General features: G+C 40.2%; 1 protein-coding gene across 1 annotated transcript; it reads right to left on the reverse strand.

Annotated features, from left to right (window-relative positions):
• Positions 1-7,563: 7,563 nt before the first annotated feature.
• On the reverse strand, positions 7,564-18,678 carry LOC145779469 (stabilizer of axonemal microtubules 4-like). Its single transcript, XM_082591068.1, has 10 exons — positions 18,408-18,678; positions 17,685-17,841; positions 16,965-17,093; positions 16,179-16,239; positions 15,929-16,041; positions 11,697-11,857; positions 11,148-11,286; positions 10,736-10,887; positions 10,390-10,554; positions 7,564-9,555 (listed from the first exon to the last, which is right to left on the reverse strand). The coding sequence occupies exons 1-10, from the start codon at positions 18,629-18,631 to the stop codon at positions 9,441-9,443; spliced, it is 1,416 nt and encodes a 471-aa protein (XP_082447194.1). The 5' UTR covers positions 18,632-18,678; the 3' UTR covers positions 7,564-9,440.
• Positions 18,679-19,230: the final 552 nt, after the last annotated feature.

The raw sequence follows: 19,230 nt of genomic DNA on the forward strand, positions 1-19,230 counted from the left end.
AAACAAACTTGATGAATTCAGCCTTGGTTTCGATGCAGCTGAGGCAGCGATCTTGAGTAAAAGTGATTGATTGATTGATTGAATTTTTATCCTCGGACTGGGAAAGCTTCTTGCAGAGCTTAATCCTGGCAGTTTCGCATACTTGTAGAGGCTTTGAATCACTGACGCAGGCCCGGTCACCGAGATTGACAGAGTGAAGTTTCTGATTGTTGAAGTCTTGTTGCCGGGGAACTATTCCATCCATTAGATGCCGCTGAATGGAGAGCAGTCCTTAACGTGCGTTGCTCAAGCGCACACCCCGAGAGTCGAAAAGGAAGTGAATTGCTAGGATCAATTTTCACAAACGTGCTCTGTGGAACGGAATTTCGGCGCAAGTGCTCGTGACTTTTAGTACTTTCGTCATGGTAGACATCAAATACAACTACAGCATGGGTATAATGTTTTTGGATATATTTCACATACGAATTTCAAACTTCCGAAAACTTCATTCCTTTTTTCCAGCGAACTTTATGTAGTATAGGCCTAATGCACCACCGTCGATATAATAGAAGTTGCTTGTTGATTTCCTCTAAGGCATGCGACGAAGAACCAGGCAAAAGAATTTTTCGAAGAGAGGGTTTGTCAGGCTTTCTCATCATGCCTTCATTGAACATAGACATTGGCTCTGAAGTCAACTCGAATTCAAAAAATTGCTCAAGGCTTTCCTCGCTTTCAGCAACAGCAAACATCCTATTGAACGTGACTTTCGAACCAATACCACTTGCACTACTTTTTGTTTTGTTTACTTCCATTAAGGATTCTAATGGTTTGAACAATTGATTGATGCGATAGTAATTGCTACCCCATCTAAACCTTTTTGGATATTTTGACCAATTTGCTCCGCTTGTTCACAATGGACGTCATCTTTTCCAGCGATGGACATTAGACCGTTTGAAGGAGAAGATAGGTTTACATCTGGTACTAAGAATGGGTTTTTCGTTGTTAACCAGGCCAGAAACTTTTACAATCTTCGTAATCCCTCTTTTTTCTTGAAGCACCCAACTCTTCATGCTGGTTAGCCTACTTCATAGAAACTGAGCCTTGTTGAGTTGCGTCATGAATACTTGCCGAGTGACTCACACCAAAAACCCAAAGATGTCGAACACTTTCTGCATACTTTTCCTTCAATCCTCCACGCGACTTAATTGAGCGCATTTCAAATATCAGCAATATCTGGAGTCATGGTGTCGAATGTAATAGTATAGTAGCCTAAGTATGCTTCAAATACTAAGATAGTTTCACATCTTTTTCGTATCTAAGTATAATAAGTATGAACGAGTGAACGACATACTCCAGAGACTAGACGAAAAACTTAAGAATGAAGTTTTTTTTTTCACTTTTGCATAACGTCGATGTTGGTACCGAAGAAGAGTGCTCTTACAATGAAGATGAAACGGGACAAGACGAGGAGGAAAGCAACATCTTTGACGTTTTTGATGATGATGATAGCTTCAATTTTTGTTTCGCTTACTTTGTTTAATTCTTGTTAACGAATGTAGAAGAATAAGTCCAACAGTGACGAATAATTTCAAATTTGCCTGGAATTCATGAATTTATCCTTTTGCTTAATCGGTAATAACTCTTTTTCTGTACATTTTCAGGGTTCTTGTTAATAGAAAAAGTTGTTCCCCTTGAAAAAACCTAAACAATGATGTATAATATGTCCTATTTTAAAAAACTTAAAATTTTCATAAAGGGATTGTGACGTCATTTGGAAAATGGGCCCAAAAGGGGGTTTCCCATCATCCGATTGATGGGGAATTTTTTCTGAGCCATTTGCATAATATGGGGAAGGTCTGAGAAAAGTATCAGCTTGATAAAAAATTTTTCCCACAAAAAACCTTCCACGACTGCACTAAAGCGACAACACTCAATTTCGTTCTTGTGTTTAGATTGCTAGGATAAGTTTTGTTTGGTTTTCGTTTGTTACATAAAGTTCCTGCGTCTTCAACAATTTTTACAAACGTCGGTTGGTTGGTTTTGAATCTTTATCCTCCAACTGACAAACCTTGGTAGGTTATTCCTGGTAGTTTCGTATACTTGTAGAGGCTTTTGACGCATGGCAGGTTACCGAGATTGACAGAATGAAGTTTCCGATTGTTGAAGTGTTGTTGCCTGGGAATTATTCCATCCATTAGGTGCCTCTAAATGGAAAGCAGTCCGTGCGTTGCTCAAGCGCACACTCGAGAGTCGAACCAGCGCCGCTTGATTTGAAGCTTCTTCGTTCACGAAGTCACGCGCTAACCAACGGATCTCTCGGGGCGGTCTTGAGTAAGGTTAATAACTACAATTCCAGCAAGTACAGTAGCTATATACTATTTTGGAAATGCGGAAGTGATTTTGATGCAACCGCACATTTAAAAAGACATTTGTTCCACAAAGGACTACTGTATATCTTCCTTGAAAGAAGCTTGTCATTGGTTCAACAAACAATAAACAAAATTCAAGGAACTCCTTCATGTAAACTTTATATTATAAAGGAACAGTATTTTGACAGGAGTTGAGTTGGAAAAGGTGCGCGATGCCAGGTGAACAGGGATGCCCCCCCTGCCCTCAATTTTTCTGCAGATGGAGGGGCAGGGGGGGCAATGGTGCCCTTTTAAAGTCATGTAAGCTAGTGCACATTTTGCAATATAACAATTTCTGCTATTCGCTTTTAGCCTAATTATAATCTTTCATTTTTGCCTCAAAATAATACGGTATTTACGGCACAAAATTTTGCAACACAGTACAGGCCTTAAAACTCGTTTTTTTTGTGGCAGCCATTGTGGCCTACCGGGAGCTCCTTCTCGGCGGCCAAATCTGCGTGCTTGGAGGCCAAAATACAAAATAAAAATAACGATAGCACAATAATTAAATAGAATTAAACTTGCAACAATGCTAAAATGATCACTTAGCGTTGTTGAAGTCTGGGCCTGGGCGACGTCCTACAATAGAATCGCTGCACCACGCAATAACTGCTTTATCGGGATTGTAATCCAGTACTGCGGGACCATCTAACGCAGGGGTTTCCAACCTTTTTACGACCTCGTACCACTTGGACGCTCTGTAGCCTACAGCCAAGCGTAGGCATACCACTTCTTGCAGAACAACTAATTTGATCGAATCATATTTTTTCAGAATAATATTGGCGTAATAAAGTAACACTAAAGAACCACAACTACATTTAATGAGATTTTGATTTACTGTCCACCAATTGGTCGATTCGCAGTGTAAATTTGCTAACAGCGCATCGAAAGTCATTTCCGGGCGCACCTATAGTCGGTTTCGACTTTTTTTCATCATGACTGAAAATCCCTGCTGGCATTCCCACGTGGAAGGGAAAACGAGTACCGGTAGCTGTGGAACAGCATGGGAAGCTAGCGGTGAATATGAAGAGGCCATACTGAGCTAGAAGTTTATTGGAGAACATTCCTTGTAACCGTTATTGAACATTTTATTCCGATCTATTTTTAGCTTACAACTAGCATTATTCAACGCTATTTATAGCTTGCTATAAAACAGTAGATGATATTTATCAAGAGCAATCATTTGACATAATTAACGCCCACTGTCCCACAGCGTTGTATGGCTTTCCAAAGCAACTGTGCTCTGTGTTGACAATTGACATATTGACATGACTTGTATTTTGCAGCAGAAATAGTAACGTAACAATAAGTAGGCTATAGGCTTCGTGGAAAAAAAAAATTGTAAACAAAACCAGATAGGCCTAAACAAAATATAAAGTTGTGAATCCAGGTTTTAGTGAAAAAAATGGAAGCTACCCGCGTAGGCCTACCACCTGAAAAACCTTCGCGTATCACTAGTGGTACGCGTACCACAGGTTGGGAACCCCTGATCTAACGACACTCGCACGAGTGTCTTCAATGTGTCTGATTTTAAAGAAGTTCGCCACTCCCCTAGAATTCTTTTTAGCAACGAAAAATAACGTTCGACATGCAGGGCCGGATTAAGGGTACTGTGGGCCTAAAGCTGTTTAGTAGAGAAGGGCCTAATTTGGCAAACCAAGCTACAAAAAATAATAAAAATACATACCGTACATGAAAAATTGAAATTATTTACTGCAAAATAACATAAACATAACAAAAAAATGGCTAATGATGGCGCGTAGGTAATTGGTTTGGGAAACAAACACAATTTTTAATGTCAAATTTGAAGCAGATGGAAAAGAATTTGGAAAGAAAGAAATGGATAGTAGGTAGCCTACCTATGGTAATACTCTACCTAATGACACTCTAAACCAGGAGTTTTTAACCTTTTTTCCACCTCGACCCCCTCAGATAGCTCGATAACTCAATTGGTTAGCGCGTCACTTCTGGAACAAAGAAACTTCAAGATCAAGCGGCGCTGGTTCGACTCTCGGGGTGTGCGCTTGAGCAACGCACATTAAGGACTGCTCTCCACTCAGCGGCATCTATAGGCTAATGGATGGAATAGTTCCCCGGCAACAAGACTTCAACAATCGGAAACTTCACTCTGTCAATCTCGGTGACCGGGCCTGCGTCAGTGATTCAAAGCCTCTACAAGTATGCGAAACTGCCAAGATTAAGCTCTACAAGAAGCTTTCCCAGTCCGAGGATAAAGATTCAATCAATCAATGTAGTCTCACGACCCCCCATTAAAGTATTCAACAAAAGCATATTTAATGCAAAGTTTAACCAAATTTGATTCATGCCGACATCCAGTTGTGTTTAGTTTTGCCGTTCCAATGTAAACTTCCGAAACGAAAAACGTTTTTTTGCGATGTTATTACGGCTTTTATTACATTTCTTTCGATTGTTATTTCCATTTTCTATCAAGCTTAGCTAGATAAAAAGAGAAAAAATAATGAGAATAATCTACGTTTTTGCACTTTCACCAATTAAATTTATTGCAATCTTTTATGGTTTTATTCAAATCAATTTCAGTGAGATGCTTGGTGATGCATATTTTTAACTATCCCCTTTAAGATACCGAGAGACTTATCTACGCCAGTGTCGAACCGATAATAGATCCTCAGCTCCCTCGGAAACAAGCCGGCTTTCGCCACGGACGATCAACCGTAGACCAGGTCACTCTGATGACCCAAGACATTGAGGACAGCTTCTCTGCAAACAAGAAGGCTGGCGCCGTGTTTGTCGATCTCACGCTGCCTACGACACTGTATGGCACAGCGCCTTACCTGCAAACTACTCCGTCCCTTCCTCACAGACACATGGTCCATATGATTATGGAACTTGTGCAAAACCGCAGCTTTACCCTTTCCACCGGTAGCGGCCGACGAAGTAGACTACGTCGACTCAGGAACGGCGTCCCACAGGACTCTGTCCTGGCTCCCCTCCTCTTTAACACTTACATCTATGACCTGCCTGACACCATCTCCAGGAAGTATGCTTACGCAGACGATCTGGCTCTCCTACATCCAGCCGGAGATTGGCAGTCAATAGAGAGGAACCTAAGCCAGGACATGTCAACCATATCAACATATCTCCAAAAATGGAAGCTACAGCTCAGCAAGGCAAAGACAGTGTCGGTGGCCTTCCATCTAAATAACAAGGAAGCAAAACGTGAGATCAACATTACCACCGATGACGAACACCTGCCCTACTGCGCCGAACCCACCTACCTCGGCGTAACCCTGGACAGGTCACTCACGTACCGACGACACCTGGAGTCACTGCGCAAAAAACTATCTGCGCGCGTTGCACTTTTGAGGCGACTGGCGGGTTCCGGCTGGGGAGCTGACGCGAAAACCCTTCTCGCAGCTACCTTGGCCCTCGTCCATTCTACCGCCGAGTACTGCGCACCAGTGTGGTGCCGCAGCTCTCACACCCGCCACATTGACACCGCCACCAATGACGCACTACGCACTTGCTACAACTTAGCCAAAGGGTATTAGATGGAGAGGGAATGCCGGAGGAGTGGAAGCATAGTATTGTTGTTCCACTGTTCTAGAGAAAAGGGGATGTGAGAAGTTGCAGTGCATATAGAGGTGTAAAACTACTAGAGCATGGAATGAAAATTGTGGAGCGAATACTAGACAAGAGGTTAAGAACATTGGTGAAATTAAATGATATGCAATTTGGATTTATGCCAGGAAAAGGTACAGTGGATGCTCTGTTTATATTGAGAAGAATGCAGGAGGAATACCGAGAGAAGCAGAGAAAACTATATATGTGTTTCGTCGACTTAGAAAAGGCATTTGACAGAGTACCAAGGAAAGTGATGGAATGGGCAATGAGGAAAAGAGGTATACCGGAGGTATTAGTGAGAGCTGTGATGTCTATGTATGAGGATGCAAGAACAAAAGTGAGAGTTGGATCAAATTATTCAAACGAGTTTTCTGTGAAGGTTGATGTACACCAGGGATCAGTTTTGTCACCTCTGATATTTGCTATTGTGGTTGACGTTGTAACTGAAGGAGTGAGGGAGGGCTTATTGAGTGAAATTTTGTATGCAGACGACCTGGTCTTGACAAGTAATAGTATGGAGGGAATGGAGAGAAAGTTTGAGAAATGGAAAGAAGCATTTGAAACCAAGGGTATGAAGGTGAATCTTGAAAAAACAAAAGTGATGGTGAGTGGAGCAGAAGGAACAGTTGTTGAGAGCAAAGTAGATCCCTGTGGAATATGTGGCAAGAGAGTGATGAGAAATTCAATGCAATGCAAGGAATGTGGAAAGTGGGTACATGCAAGATGTGCTAATGTCAAGAGAGCCGCAACAAGATTGGCGAAGTGTTTTGTTTGTGGGAAATGCAGTAAAGGAAGGAATGAAGTGGAAGGCCATGATGATGAGTTCTGCCATGGCATCGAAACAGTGACAGACTTCTGTTATCTGGGTGATCGGATAAATGGAAGTGGTGGATGTGAAGCAGCGGTGACAACAAGGGCAAGATTGGGCTGGGCAAAGTTCAGAGAATGTGGGGAAATGTTGCATGGCAGAAAATTTTCACTAAGGATGAAAGGAAAAGTATATCGGAGCTGTGTGCGGCCTGCAATGCTATATGGTAGCGAGACATGGGTATTGAGAGAGAGTGAACTGGCAATCCTGAGAAGAACGGAAAGGTCAATGGTGAGAGCAATGTGTGGGGTGAAAACGAGAAGGGAAAAAAGGACTGAAGAATTGTTGGATATGCTAGAGATGAGAGAGACCATAGACCAACTGGCAAGGGCAAATGGAGTAAGATGGTATGGACATGTGATAAGGAGGGAGGAAGGAAGTTTTCTTAGAAAGGCACTAGATCTAAAGGTGGATGGGAAGAGGAAACGCGGTCGTCCAAGAAGAACGTGGAAACAACAAGTGAAGGATGAGTTTAAAAAAGTCGGACTGAAGGAGGAAGATGCAAGGGACAGGGTGAAATGGAGAAAAGGGATTAAGACAATTGCTGCGCGGAAACAATCGGCCACCCCCACTAGTGGGGAACAAACCGACGATGGATTATGATGATGATGACTGGATGCCTGCGTCCCACTCCAACGGACTGCCTTCCCATCCTTGCAGGCATCCAACCTGCTGAGCTTCGCCGTAAAGGAGCCATGATTTCCCTTGCTCGTCGCGCATGGACCCCGACCACCTCCTCCACAGTACATTCCAGCGCCTACCTGGAGAACAGCAGCGACTGAAATCAAGATGCCCATTTGTGCCCGTCGCACGACAGCTTCTAAACAACGTTAAAGATATTTTAATAAGTGCGGCACACTGGACGAACTACACATGGAACATGGAGTGGCAAAACAACACCTCCCGACTCCGTGATTTTCTACCCGACGTCGATCCCCACCCTCCGGGAATGTCTCTCGCAAGACTTGCGTGGGTCCGGCTTAACCGCCTACGAACCGGCGTCGGTCGTTTGCGCTCAGACATGTGCAGATGGGGCCTGGCACCCTCACCGGGATGCGAGTGTGGTGCCACAGACCAGACAGTAGACCATGTCGTCCATGACTGCCCAACCCATCAACCACCACATGGAACGCTTGGATTGAAGGCCCTGGATGACGAGACTGTCGAGTGGCTGATGACTTCATGCCCAAACATATAGTCCGGAAGAAGACAGCTCATACGACGAAGAAGAAGAACTATCAAGAATGCTTTCCTATAGTTAAAGCCTTTGCAACGTCTGAAAGCTTAAACGATATAATAACCTCAAGTAGAAGAATGGTCGATGGTGAAAAAAACACAGTTTTAATCTTTTCTAGCAAAAAAGAATTGAAAACAATACACTGGAATTTCAAGCGCCTCGCGATCCTCCGAAAAATGGCTCGCGACCCCCAGGTTGAAAAGCCCTGCTCTAAACTCAATTTCGATAAAAGTGGCGCCTACGTGGTTTTGGAAATGGGCTCTTCATATGCATTGACTCAACTCGGTCATGCGTTTTTAAGCAAAAACTGTACTGTACTGGATTTGTCAAAAATTTAACCTTACAAAAAATTGAGGGCCCAATTTTTCCAGGGCCTAAGGCTATAGCCTTATTAGCCTAATGGTTAATCCGGCCCTGTCGACATGCGTTGACGATGACGGCAAGGTAATAAAATAAGTACTTCAATGATGTGAAGAACATTACTAAAGGAAGCATAATTTTTGCAAAATATGATCAAAAAATGTTTTCCCCTCGGATGTCAACTAACCTAGTTCGCCTTTTTAACAACGATTCAATGTCCGACAACATCGAATCGACATAAAAACGACAATATTGCCAGCCGACGTAAATTAGCACTTCGGATTAAGACTTTGTCAAAATAAATGTCGGGAAATACAAACAAGACTTAGCCTACAGCGCTGGTGATCGCAGATGGATATATTCCATCAATAACAAATATTCCTGCACAATGCAACAGTGGCGATTATGACGCGCTGATCTAATTTTGCGTCACTCTTTGATACTACATATTTTCGACAGTTAACCCACGATCATTCTATTGCGAAATTAAATAAATGGCTAGAAGAGACCGGCGGCCAAACTTGGCCGACTGAGGAGGTAGCACCGGCATTCATTCAAGCACTACTTAGCGGCCATGGCCGCAGGCTGCTTTAAGGCTTGACAGTAGGTTACATTATTACAACATAGCATGATGCCCTTCTTTGTATACCGGACACTTGTAGGCTATCATTACGCAATACATAGTGAGCTGATAGATTAGCATTATCGCTATATCTTATCTTAAAACTTGAAAAAAATTGGCCTTTTAGTAAACAAAAGTGCCCTTTTTTCGTAATCTTGCCCCCCCCCAGTCAAAAATCGTTCCGGCGCCCCTGCAGGTGAACAAAATAAGCTAGGCTTTGTGCTACAAGATAATTGTGCAAATACGTAGGCTACAATTGTAGCCTAATACACGTGTCGTGTAGTGTTAATCGTCTCTTCACAATTCTAGTGAAACAAGTGCATTGCGATATGTTATTGTACGACAAAATCGGAAAAAAAGAGTTTATGAACGTGTAGCAATGGTCAGTGGAGCTTTGCTCGGACGAATTGGCTGCTCCAATGTCATTTTGTGGCTGTGGGTGTTGTCGACAAAGAATCTGTCCCGTTTCTTCACACTCCTGGAATATCAAATTTTAAAACAGTAAATAAAACAGTGCCTCGCCGACTTTGAATTTGCAATTATTGCCATGGAGAGAACGAAGCGGTACAATTGCGTTTCAAAGAGGCCATTTTCATAAGTAGACAGAGTCCGTTCAAACATTAACAACCGTGCCGAAAGGGAAGAATTACGTCACCTAATCTACTAACCAACTGATTCGACAAAATTTTGCAATGACCTCGCCTGACAACACATAAACTCAACAGACAGCTATCCAAGCAGCAGCCTCAAGCTAGAGAAAAGAACTGCATAAAACAACAATACGCTGACTCTAACACCACTCGTCATAGCACATGACCAGGCACTGTGTTCCGAAAACTAGTGCTAACCGCTGTTACCACAGCGAATTCGCACCATCAGGCCAAAACAGGTCGTTAGTATCTATACATTGTGAAGTAAAACAAAAATTCAAATTTTGTTGTCAGTTTATGTTCCCTGTAGTTTGTCATGATCAGTTTTACGTAATGCAACATTGGAATGCTAGATTAGTATTCTCCAGTGATTTCAATTAAGCTACGTGAATTTAGAAATCGAAAGTAAAAGTGGTTCAAGTAACCTTCAAACCTTGAGCAAAGAAACAAAACAACGAAGATATAAAAAATTATTAAATTTATCTGTAGAGATCAAACGTTTTATTACGGTACCATCGAGCGAGCCTATTCGCTAGTCTTTTTAAAACATTGAAATTGCCTCATGCATCTGAATCACGATCTGAATCCTTAGCACATATAAGCTAATCCATTGGTTTTGATTATTTATAAAAATGTAAACTTAAATGTAATCTAAATCTGACCTTGCGACATAAGGTTGCAGTCTCTGCAATGTAAGAGTCGTATCTTCCACGCGCCCCAAAGTATGGACTTTAAAATCCCTGCAGTAACCGTCTTCTTTAGCGTCTTGCAGCCCTCCCATAGCCCAACCTTCTCTATCCACTCCTTCAGGATTCATATCGTAATGTCTATAAAGAAGAACAGCAATTGGTTGGTCACAGTCTTCATTATGCGAACTCATGTAAACGTGAATTCATGGTTTAAAACAAAAAGTGAACTGTGCTTTCGTATGTTAACAAGTTGTCAATATTATAAAGGTAAATCGATCACAAGCATCAAGGGGACAAGCATCAAGCTTATTAAGATTACCGCAGGTTGTAGTTTGTCAGGTAACGAGTGGGGTCACCGTCTTCTGTTTCTATGTAACGGACATTGTTCCGGCAATGACCGGTCAATTCCTGTTCTCCCGTGTTCTCATTTTCTAAAAGTTCCTCTTCGGTGCGATCAGGTCTTTGCTTGCCCTGCAGTAGTGTTAAAAATTCATTGAAAAGTTATAGTAATAGTTCTAATCTTAACAGCAAAACACTTTATGCACCATGCAGTGTATAGCCTAAAACGTGATTGATAACTCTAAAGCTATATGCGCTATTACGAACTTTCAAAATTCACTCATGTACAGTGATCACGCTTCCCAGCTGGCAAAACTGGCTTTCTTACGTTGACGTAACATCTAAAGAGAATTGAATCTCATTAAAAATGACTAATTTTCTACATTACTTACAAGAAACGTTGCTGTAGTGACTGATCTTCCATTGTTGGGATGAAGTAAGTTCAGATACTCTGCAGGGTCTTTCTTCTTGATTCTTTCAGCAACCAGAGGAGGGACATCTTTAATTCCAGTGAACGCCTCACGTGGTATTCTGCAAGTACTCTCAGTTTAAAAAAAACAGTCTCTTTATGTCTGTCGAAGTCGAATCAATGCAAAAAAGAACTTCTCAGTTTGGACTTTTTGCTGCAAGGACTTTATTTTTAGTCTTTTGCGAAAATACAGCAAATCAGTTTGAAAATCAGTCCTTTCTATGATGCAACTTCTACATACGTTGACTTATTGCAAAAACGACATATTTTCTATCTGTGTATTGGGCCTATCTGTGTCATCACTACAGGCCTACTGTACATGGTAGCCTACTCAGGCATCATGTACAGTAGGCCCACTACTCATTGCAACAACATTGCAACAACATCAAATGACCGTTTTTGAATCAAATACTTTTCGATATTGTTTTAACGTTTTTTAGAAATAGTTGGACTTTTATAGCAGCAACTCAACCTGTGAGCATATATCTTTCGCGGTTGTTCCCGAATGAATCCTGTTTCGTATGATGACCGTTTCGTTATGTTAGGCAGTGGTTCTTTGCCGTTAGCATCTTTCCACAAATTAAAGCTGGCATCAGTAATGCTCGTGGCAGTAGGACGATCCGTCAGGTAACCCTAAAAAACGATCAAAGGTTCATTTGCGCAGAGTAGTCGAGAGCAAAGCTGCAACTCAAGGGGCTAAAATCAGTGGGTCACGGTGACCAGTGTTTTGGCTGTTTACATTTTTTAGAAAGTTTCAAAGACGTGCTTGATTTGCACATTGACTCTTTATATCATATCACATCAGCATATTTTGGTATGATATCTAAACAGCTATTGCACAAACTGAAAACTTAGTGTGTGTTTAAAGTCTGTTGAAAAAAGTGAACACCCAAAAAATAGTCACCGCACGCCAATGGTTAGAATCAAATCATCCTCTTTAGAGCTGGATAAAAAAAATTGTAAGCTTTTTTTGTGCATAATGCGCCAAAATACAACCATTCAACCTATTTTAGCTATTTATTCTCCCTTGCTCCAGCCTCCTGTTACCAGTGGCGTTGACAGGGGGGTCCAGGTGGTACTTTTGGACCCGGGCCCGGAATATTTAGGGGGCCCGGATTTAAAAGATTCCCCGCGACTTCAAATATTATCAAGATCTTAATATAATCAGATCCAAAGGAATTGCAAAGGAATCCAAAGGTTAAAACAGCCACTTCAGTCGTCAGATGATAAAGTACCGGGCCCCCTTCCGGGTATAGTGATTTCCTAACCACGATTTTTTTTTCAAAAGCACGAAATATTTATCTTCACCCACTCTTTAATTCTGAATATATACATTTTTTGGTGGTAATCACTTCTAGCCAGGCGTGGATTTATGGGGGGAGCCCAGGGGGCCCGGGCCCCCCCCGAAATTTTGTGAAAAATTGTATGTTTCCGCATCAAATGGTTTGATATGCTTCTAAACAGCTGATATTAGTCCCTCGGCATCACAATTGATGAAAATGGTTGTTTTAATGTCTATTTATTAGCATATTGTATATGTCGTAGTATCATTGTTCATATCTGTTTAGCTTTTTCTTTCTTTTTAATTGATTTTCAAATTTTCTGGCCCCCCCCCCCCCCGAAAAAAACTCTTAGATTCGCGCCTGCTTCTAGCTACTTGCATCTACATTACATAGCCGTAGGAGATGGAGGGCAGGGGGGGCAGTCGCTCCCCCGCTGAAAAAAAAGTCCCAAGTTGGGGTAAAAAATGTCCAGTTATTTGGGCAAATCAATCTTACCATAAGGTAAGCTTATTACTGATATTCACTAACATGTAGGCTGCATTTCTTCATGGGTAAGATTTAAAAGCCTATACTGGGTACTGGTAAGTTTATGAGGTTTTTTGTTTTTTCTCAATATCCTACTAATGTAGTTAATTATAAAAATCATTTGGGCAAAAATATCTAGTTATTTGGACAAATCAATTCTTACCATAAGTTTTCAACATTCTACCAGTTTACTAACTTTATTGTTTGTAGTGTTGCATTTTGTATAAAATACATTTTGCTTTGAATGTAAAACAGAGTATCGACGATTTTGAAAACTTTTGCAATTGGTACTAAAATTTGGGCAGAATGTTAAGTTTCAATTCAGTATTTGCAAAAAATAATGCTTCGACAAGCTGAGATAAGCTTATTACAGATGTTCATTAGAATATCACACTAGCCTACACTCCTTCATTGGTATAATTTTGAAACCTTGCTGGGTTCTGGTGAGCTCATGAAGTTTTTGTTTTTCTTTATATCCCACTAAAGTAGGCCTAGTTGTTTGTAAAAATATTTGGGCAAAAACATCCAATTATTGGATAAGTCAATTTTACCATGAGTTATGCTGTGCTCGCAAAACTTGACTTAAATACTACAAAGATAGCTTATCATTTTTAGATATGGTCAAACAAAATAAGCATTTGTTATAAACTTTAATAATCAACAGTTGTGAGGCCACATATACACCACTTTTGTGAGCATTGATCCCGGCCACTAACTGTAGTTATGTACAAAGTGAAAAAGTATATTAAATGAAAACAACTTGTGAATTTTCCTGTATTTAATTTCATGTTTTTGTGAGCTATGGTTTAACTGTTTTCTATATTGAATGTTTTAGTATAAACTGCTGTTTGTCTTTGCCAGTCCCAGGGTTGATATGCTCAGCTATTTACAATCTATGACACAGTATTAGAGCAACAACAATCAAATATAAAGACACATGTTATGTTGTTTTGTCATCCAATTCATGCAGTTAATATACCAGGCAATGTAAACAGTGCTATTTTTGTGTCATGTTTTGGTAATGTGGTCTGTATTTTGTGACAATGATTGAGTTTGAAGTTATTATCAGGGAGACTGGGAGTCATTTTTCTTCAGTGCTTGTGATTTGAGTAGGCCTAGCTGCTTCATTGTGAAGTAAGAGTATCTTTGTAATGATCTTCTGAAAAAGCATTGACTATGATTTCATTGTCAATATTTTCAGTATCAAAAGAAGTTTTGTTCAAAGGTGAAAGTTTGATGCACATAACATGGTAAATTATCAAATTCTTTTCAGGCTGTAGGATTTTACGCAGCGTGGATTAAGTACCGTATGAAATGCTACTGGTTTGATAAGTAGGCCTAAACAGATTGTCATTTTAGTTTTTTTCAATGCAAATTTAGAAATATTGAGTCTTTGGACTATCTTTGAATTGAAAAGATTGAGCTACTTTTGGTCAGGCCTTTTATTGAAGTTGGGCTGGAGATTTTCATATAATCTGGTGACATGAATATTCAGCAGTTATTGTTATCCAGTTATTGGTGAAGTCTCAGTTCAAATTTTTTGAATCCAGTTAGGCTTAATATACCGTACTGTATATTTTTTTGTGATACACAAGAATGTTTTAATTTGATGGTTTATTTAATTGGGACACAGACAGGTCTATGAACGTAAATTAAAGTAAGTTCAGCCTTGTTTTGCTGTTGTAGGTGTTTTTTTTTCTTGTGTTTCGTACATGGCCAAGTTGATGACTCTCAGAGATTGTGAGTAATTTTGTATTTTTGAACATAATATAGCCTACGCAAAGACAAAATTTGGGCAAACTGTGTTCGCCGCTCCAAAATGTTTTACTCTCCTACGGCTACTCTACTTTAGGCTACAAAGAATTAATTTCAGCCGAAAACTCCAACAATTTTAAACATATTGATGAAGATCGTGATTGAGAGCAAGGGTTTTGCAGTTTATGAAGAAATCCCTAATGCGTAATTGCACAGTTGGGGAAATTCGTGGATACGGTACAACAAATCTTTGAGAATATATAAATGATATTCCTCTTAATTTTCTACTTTGAATGGCATGTGTCATCCTCATTTTAACAGCACATCAATAAAAGTTTGTACACAACCTTTATATTCATAACATTGTCGATGAAGGGGGCCCGAAAATAAATTGGTACCGGGCCCGAGAAATCCTGTCAACGGCCCTGCCTGTTACACCAAAAGCTGAAATGCATAAATGGTCAAGAAATAACACGTCAGAAAAAGCTTCGTCAGCTGCACTGACAGTGAGCAGTCATGGATCCAGGGGGAGGCGATTGGGGCAATCACCCCTCTCAACACAGAAAAATAACTTTATTCACAATGTATTTGAAAGTTCGAATAAATGTAGACCTACACAACATTGTATTTTGTTAAAATCGATCCCCCCACGACTACTTGCTAGATCCATCCCTGAAAGAGAGCGAGTAAGCCCTTCCTGAAGAAATAACCGATAAAACAATCCTGCAAGTTTTTTTTAGATTGTAGTGTAAATCACATACAAACTGTCGTATACATGACTAGTCGACCCTTTTAATTAAGCTTGCCACCATGGCCAAAATTCACTGGTCACGGCTGTCAATAAAATAAAACAAAAATCTTTATTCTCAAAGGACTTGGTCTTCTTCTAGCGTTTGAGGCCGCCACAGGACACGTTGTTGTATCCAGGCACTGCAGCCAAACGAGCGTTGTTAAGTCCACATATCCATCCTGGGGTCGGTATAGTTTTCGCTATTGACTGCATATAGATAGATAATGTAGTATGCATTATGAAAATCTGAGCCACATGCCCAAGATGGTGAGTCGGCGAGGTCCCATTGGAACATTGGTGGACTCGGTGATTTAAAATTACGTTACAGTGAACATCGTAGTACTTTCTTACCGGCCTCTCGTTTGTGTGTGGGTCGTCTGGAAGATACGTGATTGGCTCGATGTTCTTATTGTGGGTGAAGCCGGTTTCTTCTGGATCTCCAACGTCTTTGAGATGTATGTTCACTGGAAGGACATTGTCGCATACATCAAAATGTGAAAACATTTTGGTTGCATAAAATATTCGGAATTAATTCGGTTACTTTTGAAGACATAGACTAGTCTATTTAATTCAAGATATGTGGAGAAAGCTTAGTACTTACGTGGTGGAGGTTGCAAACCAAGGAATTTGCTCACGGTTTCACTTTTCATGTAAGCTGGTCCCTGAAATCAAAATTTTTAACATTATTTCACTAGACTAGACCATAATTATTTGATACCGTTATAATTAGCTGGGAAAATATTTATACCATATGTTTAACATACAAAAAAGTTTAAGATTACAAACTGTTCTAAAGTTATAAGCGCAGATGAAATTAAAATGTTTCGTTTGAGTTTTATTAGTGTTAAAACATTTTTGATTAATATTTCAACAAGGCACTGGCAGTTGAAACTGAACGTTCCTTGCGAAACCTCTTTGCTTTCGCGTTTGTCACTGAACCCCCACTCACAAAATTTAGAAATCAATAAACAACTACCAATGTTTTTTTTTGGTATTGACTGCACTCAATATAGTAGCCAAGTTGGAGTGTGAATGCGGTACGCAGGGCCGCTGAGAGGATAGTTTGGCCCCGGTACCATTGAGATCTTCGGGCCCCAAATGAAGATACTTTGCTGAAAAACGAGCTATACCCAAAAAAAAACACGAGGTGGTTTCTTCGAGTTTTCGGGCTTCTTGAAAAAGTTGCAGGCCCTTTAAATCACCCCGGGCCAAGGTTCAATAGCACCCTCTGGACTCCACTGTCAATGCTAGCCTCCTGGCGGGAGGACGATTTTCGGAATGACGCATACAGATACTGAAGCAAGAAATCAATTCCCTCAAAAAACTAAGAAACCTCACGAAAACCTTTTAACTCAAGAAACTCCACTATAGAAGAACACCGACTTACATGATTTAAGTTTTCTTGCTCCACTGGATCTTTTGGTTTGATTTTGTGCAGCACTGGTTTGTGCTTTGGCAATACGCCGGGTCGACTTAGCCCTCCGTATTTCCTCTTGTCAAAAAAGTTTTTCCTTATCTGCAAGTAAATTGAAATTACAGCATAAATCAAAGTAAGCGATAAAAAATACCGTAACTAAATTGATAAATCAAGTTTTAGGAAATATTCGAAGAATCGTGATCAAGCTATTTTGAAGTTTGTTTTCTATTTCTTGTTTATTTCATAACTTATAAGAACAACAAGAGCCGGATTTACCATTAGACTAGAAAGGCTGAAGCTTAGGGCTTCAAGATTTAGGGACCTCAAAATGTAAGATGTACCACGTAGCCTATATTTAAAAACGTCTAAACATGGCCTATGTATTTGGAGAAACTTTCACCTGGCAATAACGTAAAAACTTTTAGCCATCAGTTTAAATAAGGTGTAAAGTAAAGTTCTGCTTGCATGCATATTATTCTTCATCATTAATAATTTACTATGGAATCAGGGGCTGTTTGGAATACGGTACTCGTCTCTATGGTTGTTAGTGTGGAGGTTAGAGGCCAAAAATGGACAATAGCCAAGGGCCTTTTTTCTCTAAATCCGGCCCTAAAAACAACGCAAAGTTACTGAAATGATTGCCACTTTAAATAAATCTCAGTCTAAAACTTTATAGCTTAGGCTACTTACCTCTGCTACTGTAGGCACAGTTAGTGGCCTCTCGCGAATAAAACCGCTTTCAGATTTGTTGATGACGACATTTGGAAGAGAATCCTTGCCGTCAGAGCCATGAGCTGCGCGAAAATGACGTTTCGTTACAGTCTCGTAGTTGTCTGTGAGCAAGAACCTACAAAATGGAAAGTATGTCTGAGACATGAACAAAACTAGGTTAAATATTGGCTTCAAATGTTCCCCAAAAAATATTTATGTGGAATTTGTTTGTTTACACTTCATATGTCACATAAACAACACCTACGCAAAAAAAATTTAAAAAAAGATGCCTATCCTAAAATTAAGCATAGATATCCAATACTACGTTAGGGTATCAGCAGTGGCATTTTTTTAAAAATCAACTGGAGGGTAATCGGCCTAATTTCATGGGACACATATGTCCCAGCAGCGGTCCTCAAAGGGTTGCTTAAAACAGAGTGGCTGAGGCACATAGGCAACAAAGCTTCGTTTAAAATAATTGAATGACAGTGACACAATGAATCAGCGCTTGACCTACGTTGTATTGTATTTTTCAAGTTTTTCTCTACTGGATAGGACTGTCATAAAAGCGCTAATCAATCCTACCCTCAACAAAAACGTTTATACGGAAACTTACACTGTAAGCCTAAACAGCATGCGAAAGAAGCTGAACAGTTTAAGCCTTTAAGGCCTACTATGCGTTCTTAAAATAAAATTTCTCACCCCATTGTGGGATTATCATGATTGTCTAACGATCTTGTATAATAAATTTGAGGCCTGAAATTCGACGAATATCCCGTTCCAGTGTGACGTCCTGGCCGGGGAGTGAAGGCACCGTTTCCGTATTCGGTCCCATATCGCGTGTGGTAAAATTTGTTGATGTCACTGTCACCACCATGGCTTACTTTCATATGATCAGAGATCTGACCAGTTCTTAACTTTACCATATTGCCTAAAGTGGTTGAAACCTTACCTAAAAGAAAGCATAGGCCTATCGAGCTGTAAAAAAGACAAGTGGTTTATTTTGACTCAACATTGCTTGATTGTTTTCGCTCCCTTCAATTCTGGACGTGTGATTAAGTTTCTTGCTGAAAATTTCTCAATCAAGCCTATTGAAACATTTATTTTGTTTTGAAACAAAACCAAGTTCGTTTCATTGTCAACTACCGTACTTCTTTTGTTTAATAATAGAAACAACGCACATTATGTTTGTAGCTGGTTCTGGTTGTCTAATTCTACTGAACCTGCATTTTCACTATCAATTTAACAGTGACTTGATTGAAGACGATGCCCTTTGATGAGGACATTGCTATTTTCTTGATATGATTTCTCACTAATTCTCAAAGTATTGAACATCTCTTTTTACTTCTCTTTCGCTCCCTGGTATGAAAGAAGTACTAGCTGTCGCGTAGCAACGATCCCACAGCGTCACCAGAAAGGCTGCTCAGGCGAGAGAAGCTATTTGACCGCTCTAGTAAGAGAGAGACTTCCATCCACTTCACACAATAGGTTTTGGGAAACAACAAAAGGTTGCTCCAGAGCTGAG

The sequence above is a fragment of the Aplidium turbinatum genome, chromosome 11, assembly GCF_918807975.1.
Source record: "Aplidium turbinatum chromosome 11, kaAplTurb1.1, whole genome shotgun sequence".
Taxonomy (NCBI): Eukaryota; Metazoa; Chordata; class Ascidiacea; order Aplousobranchia; family Polyclinidae; genus Aplidium; species Aplidium turbinatum.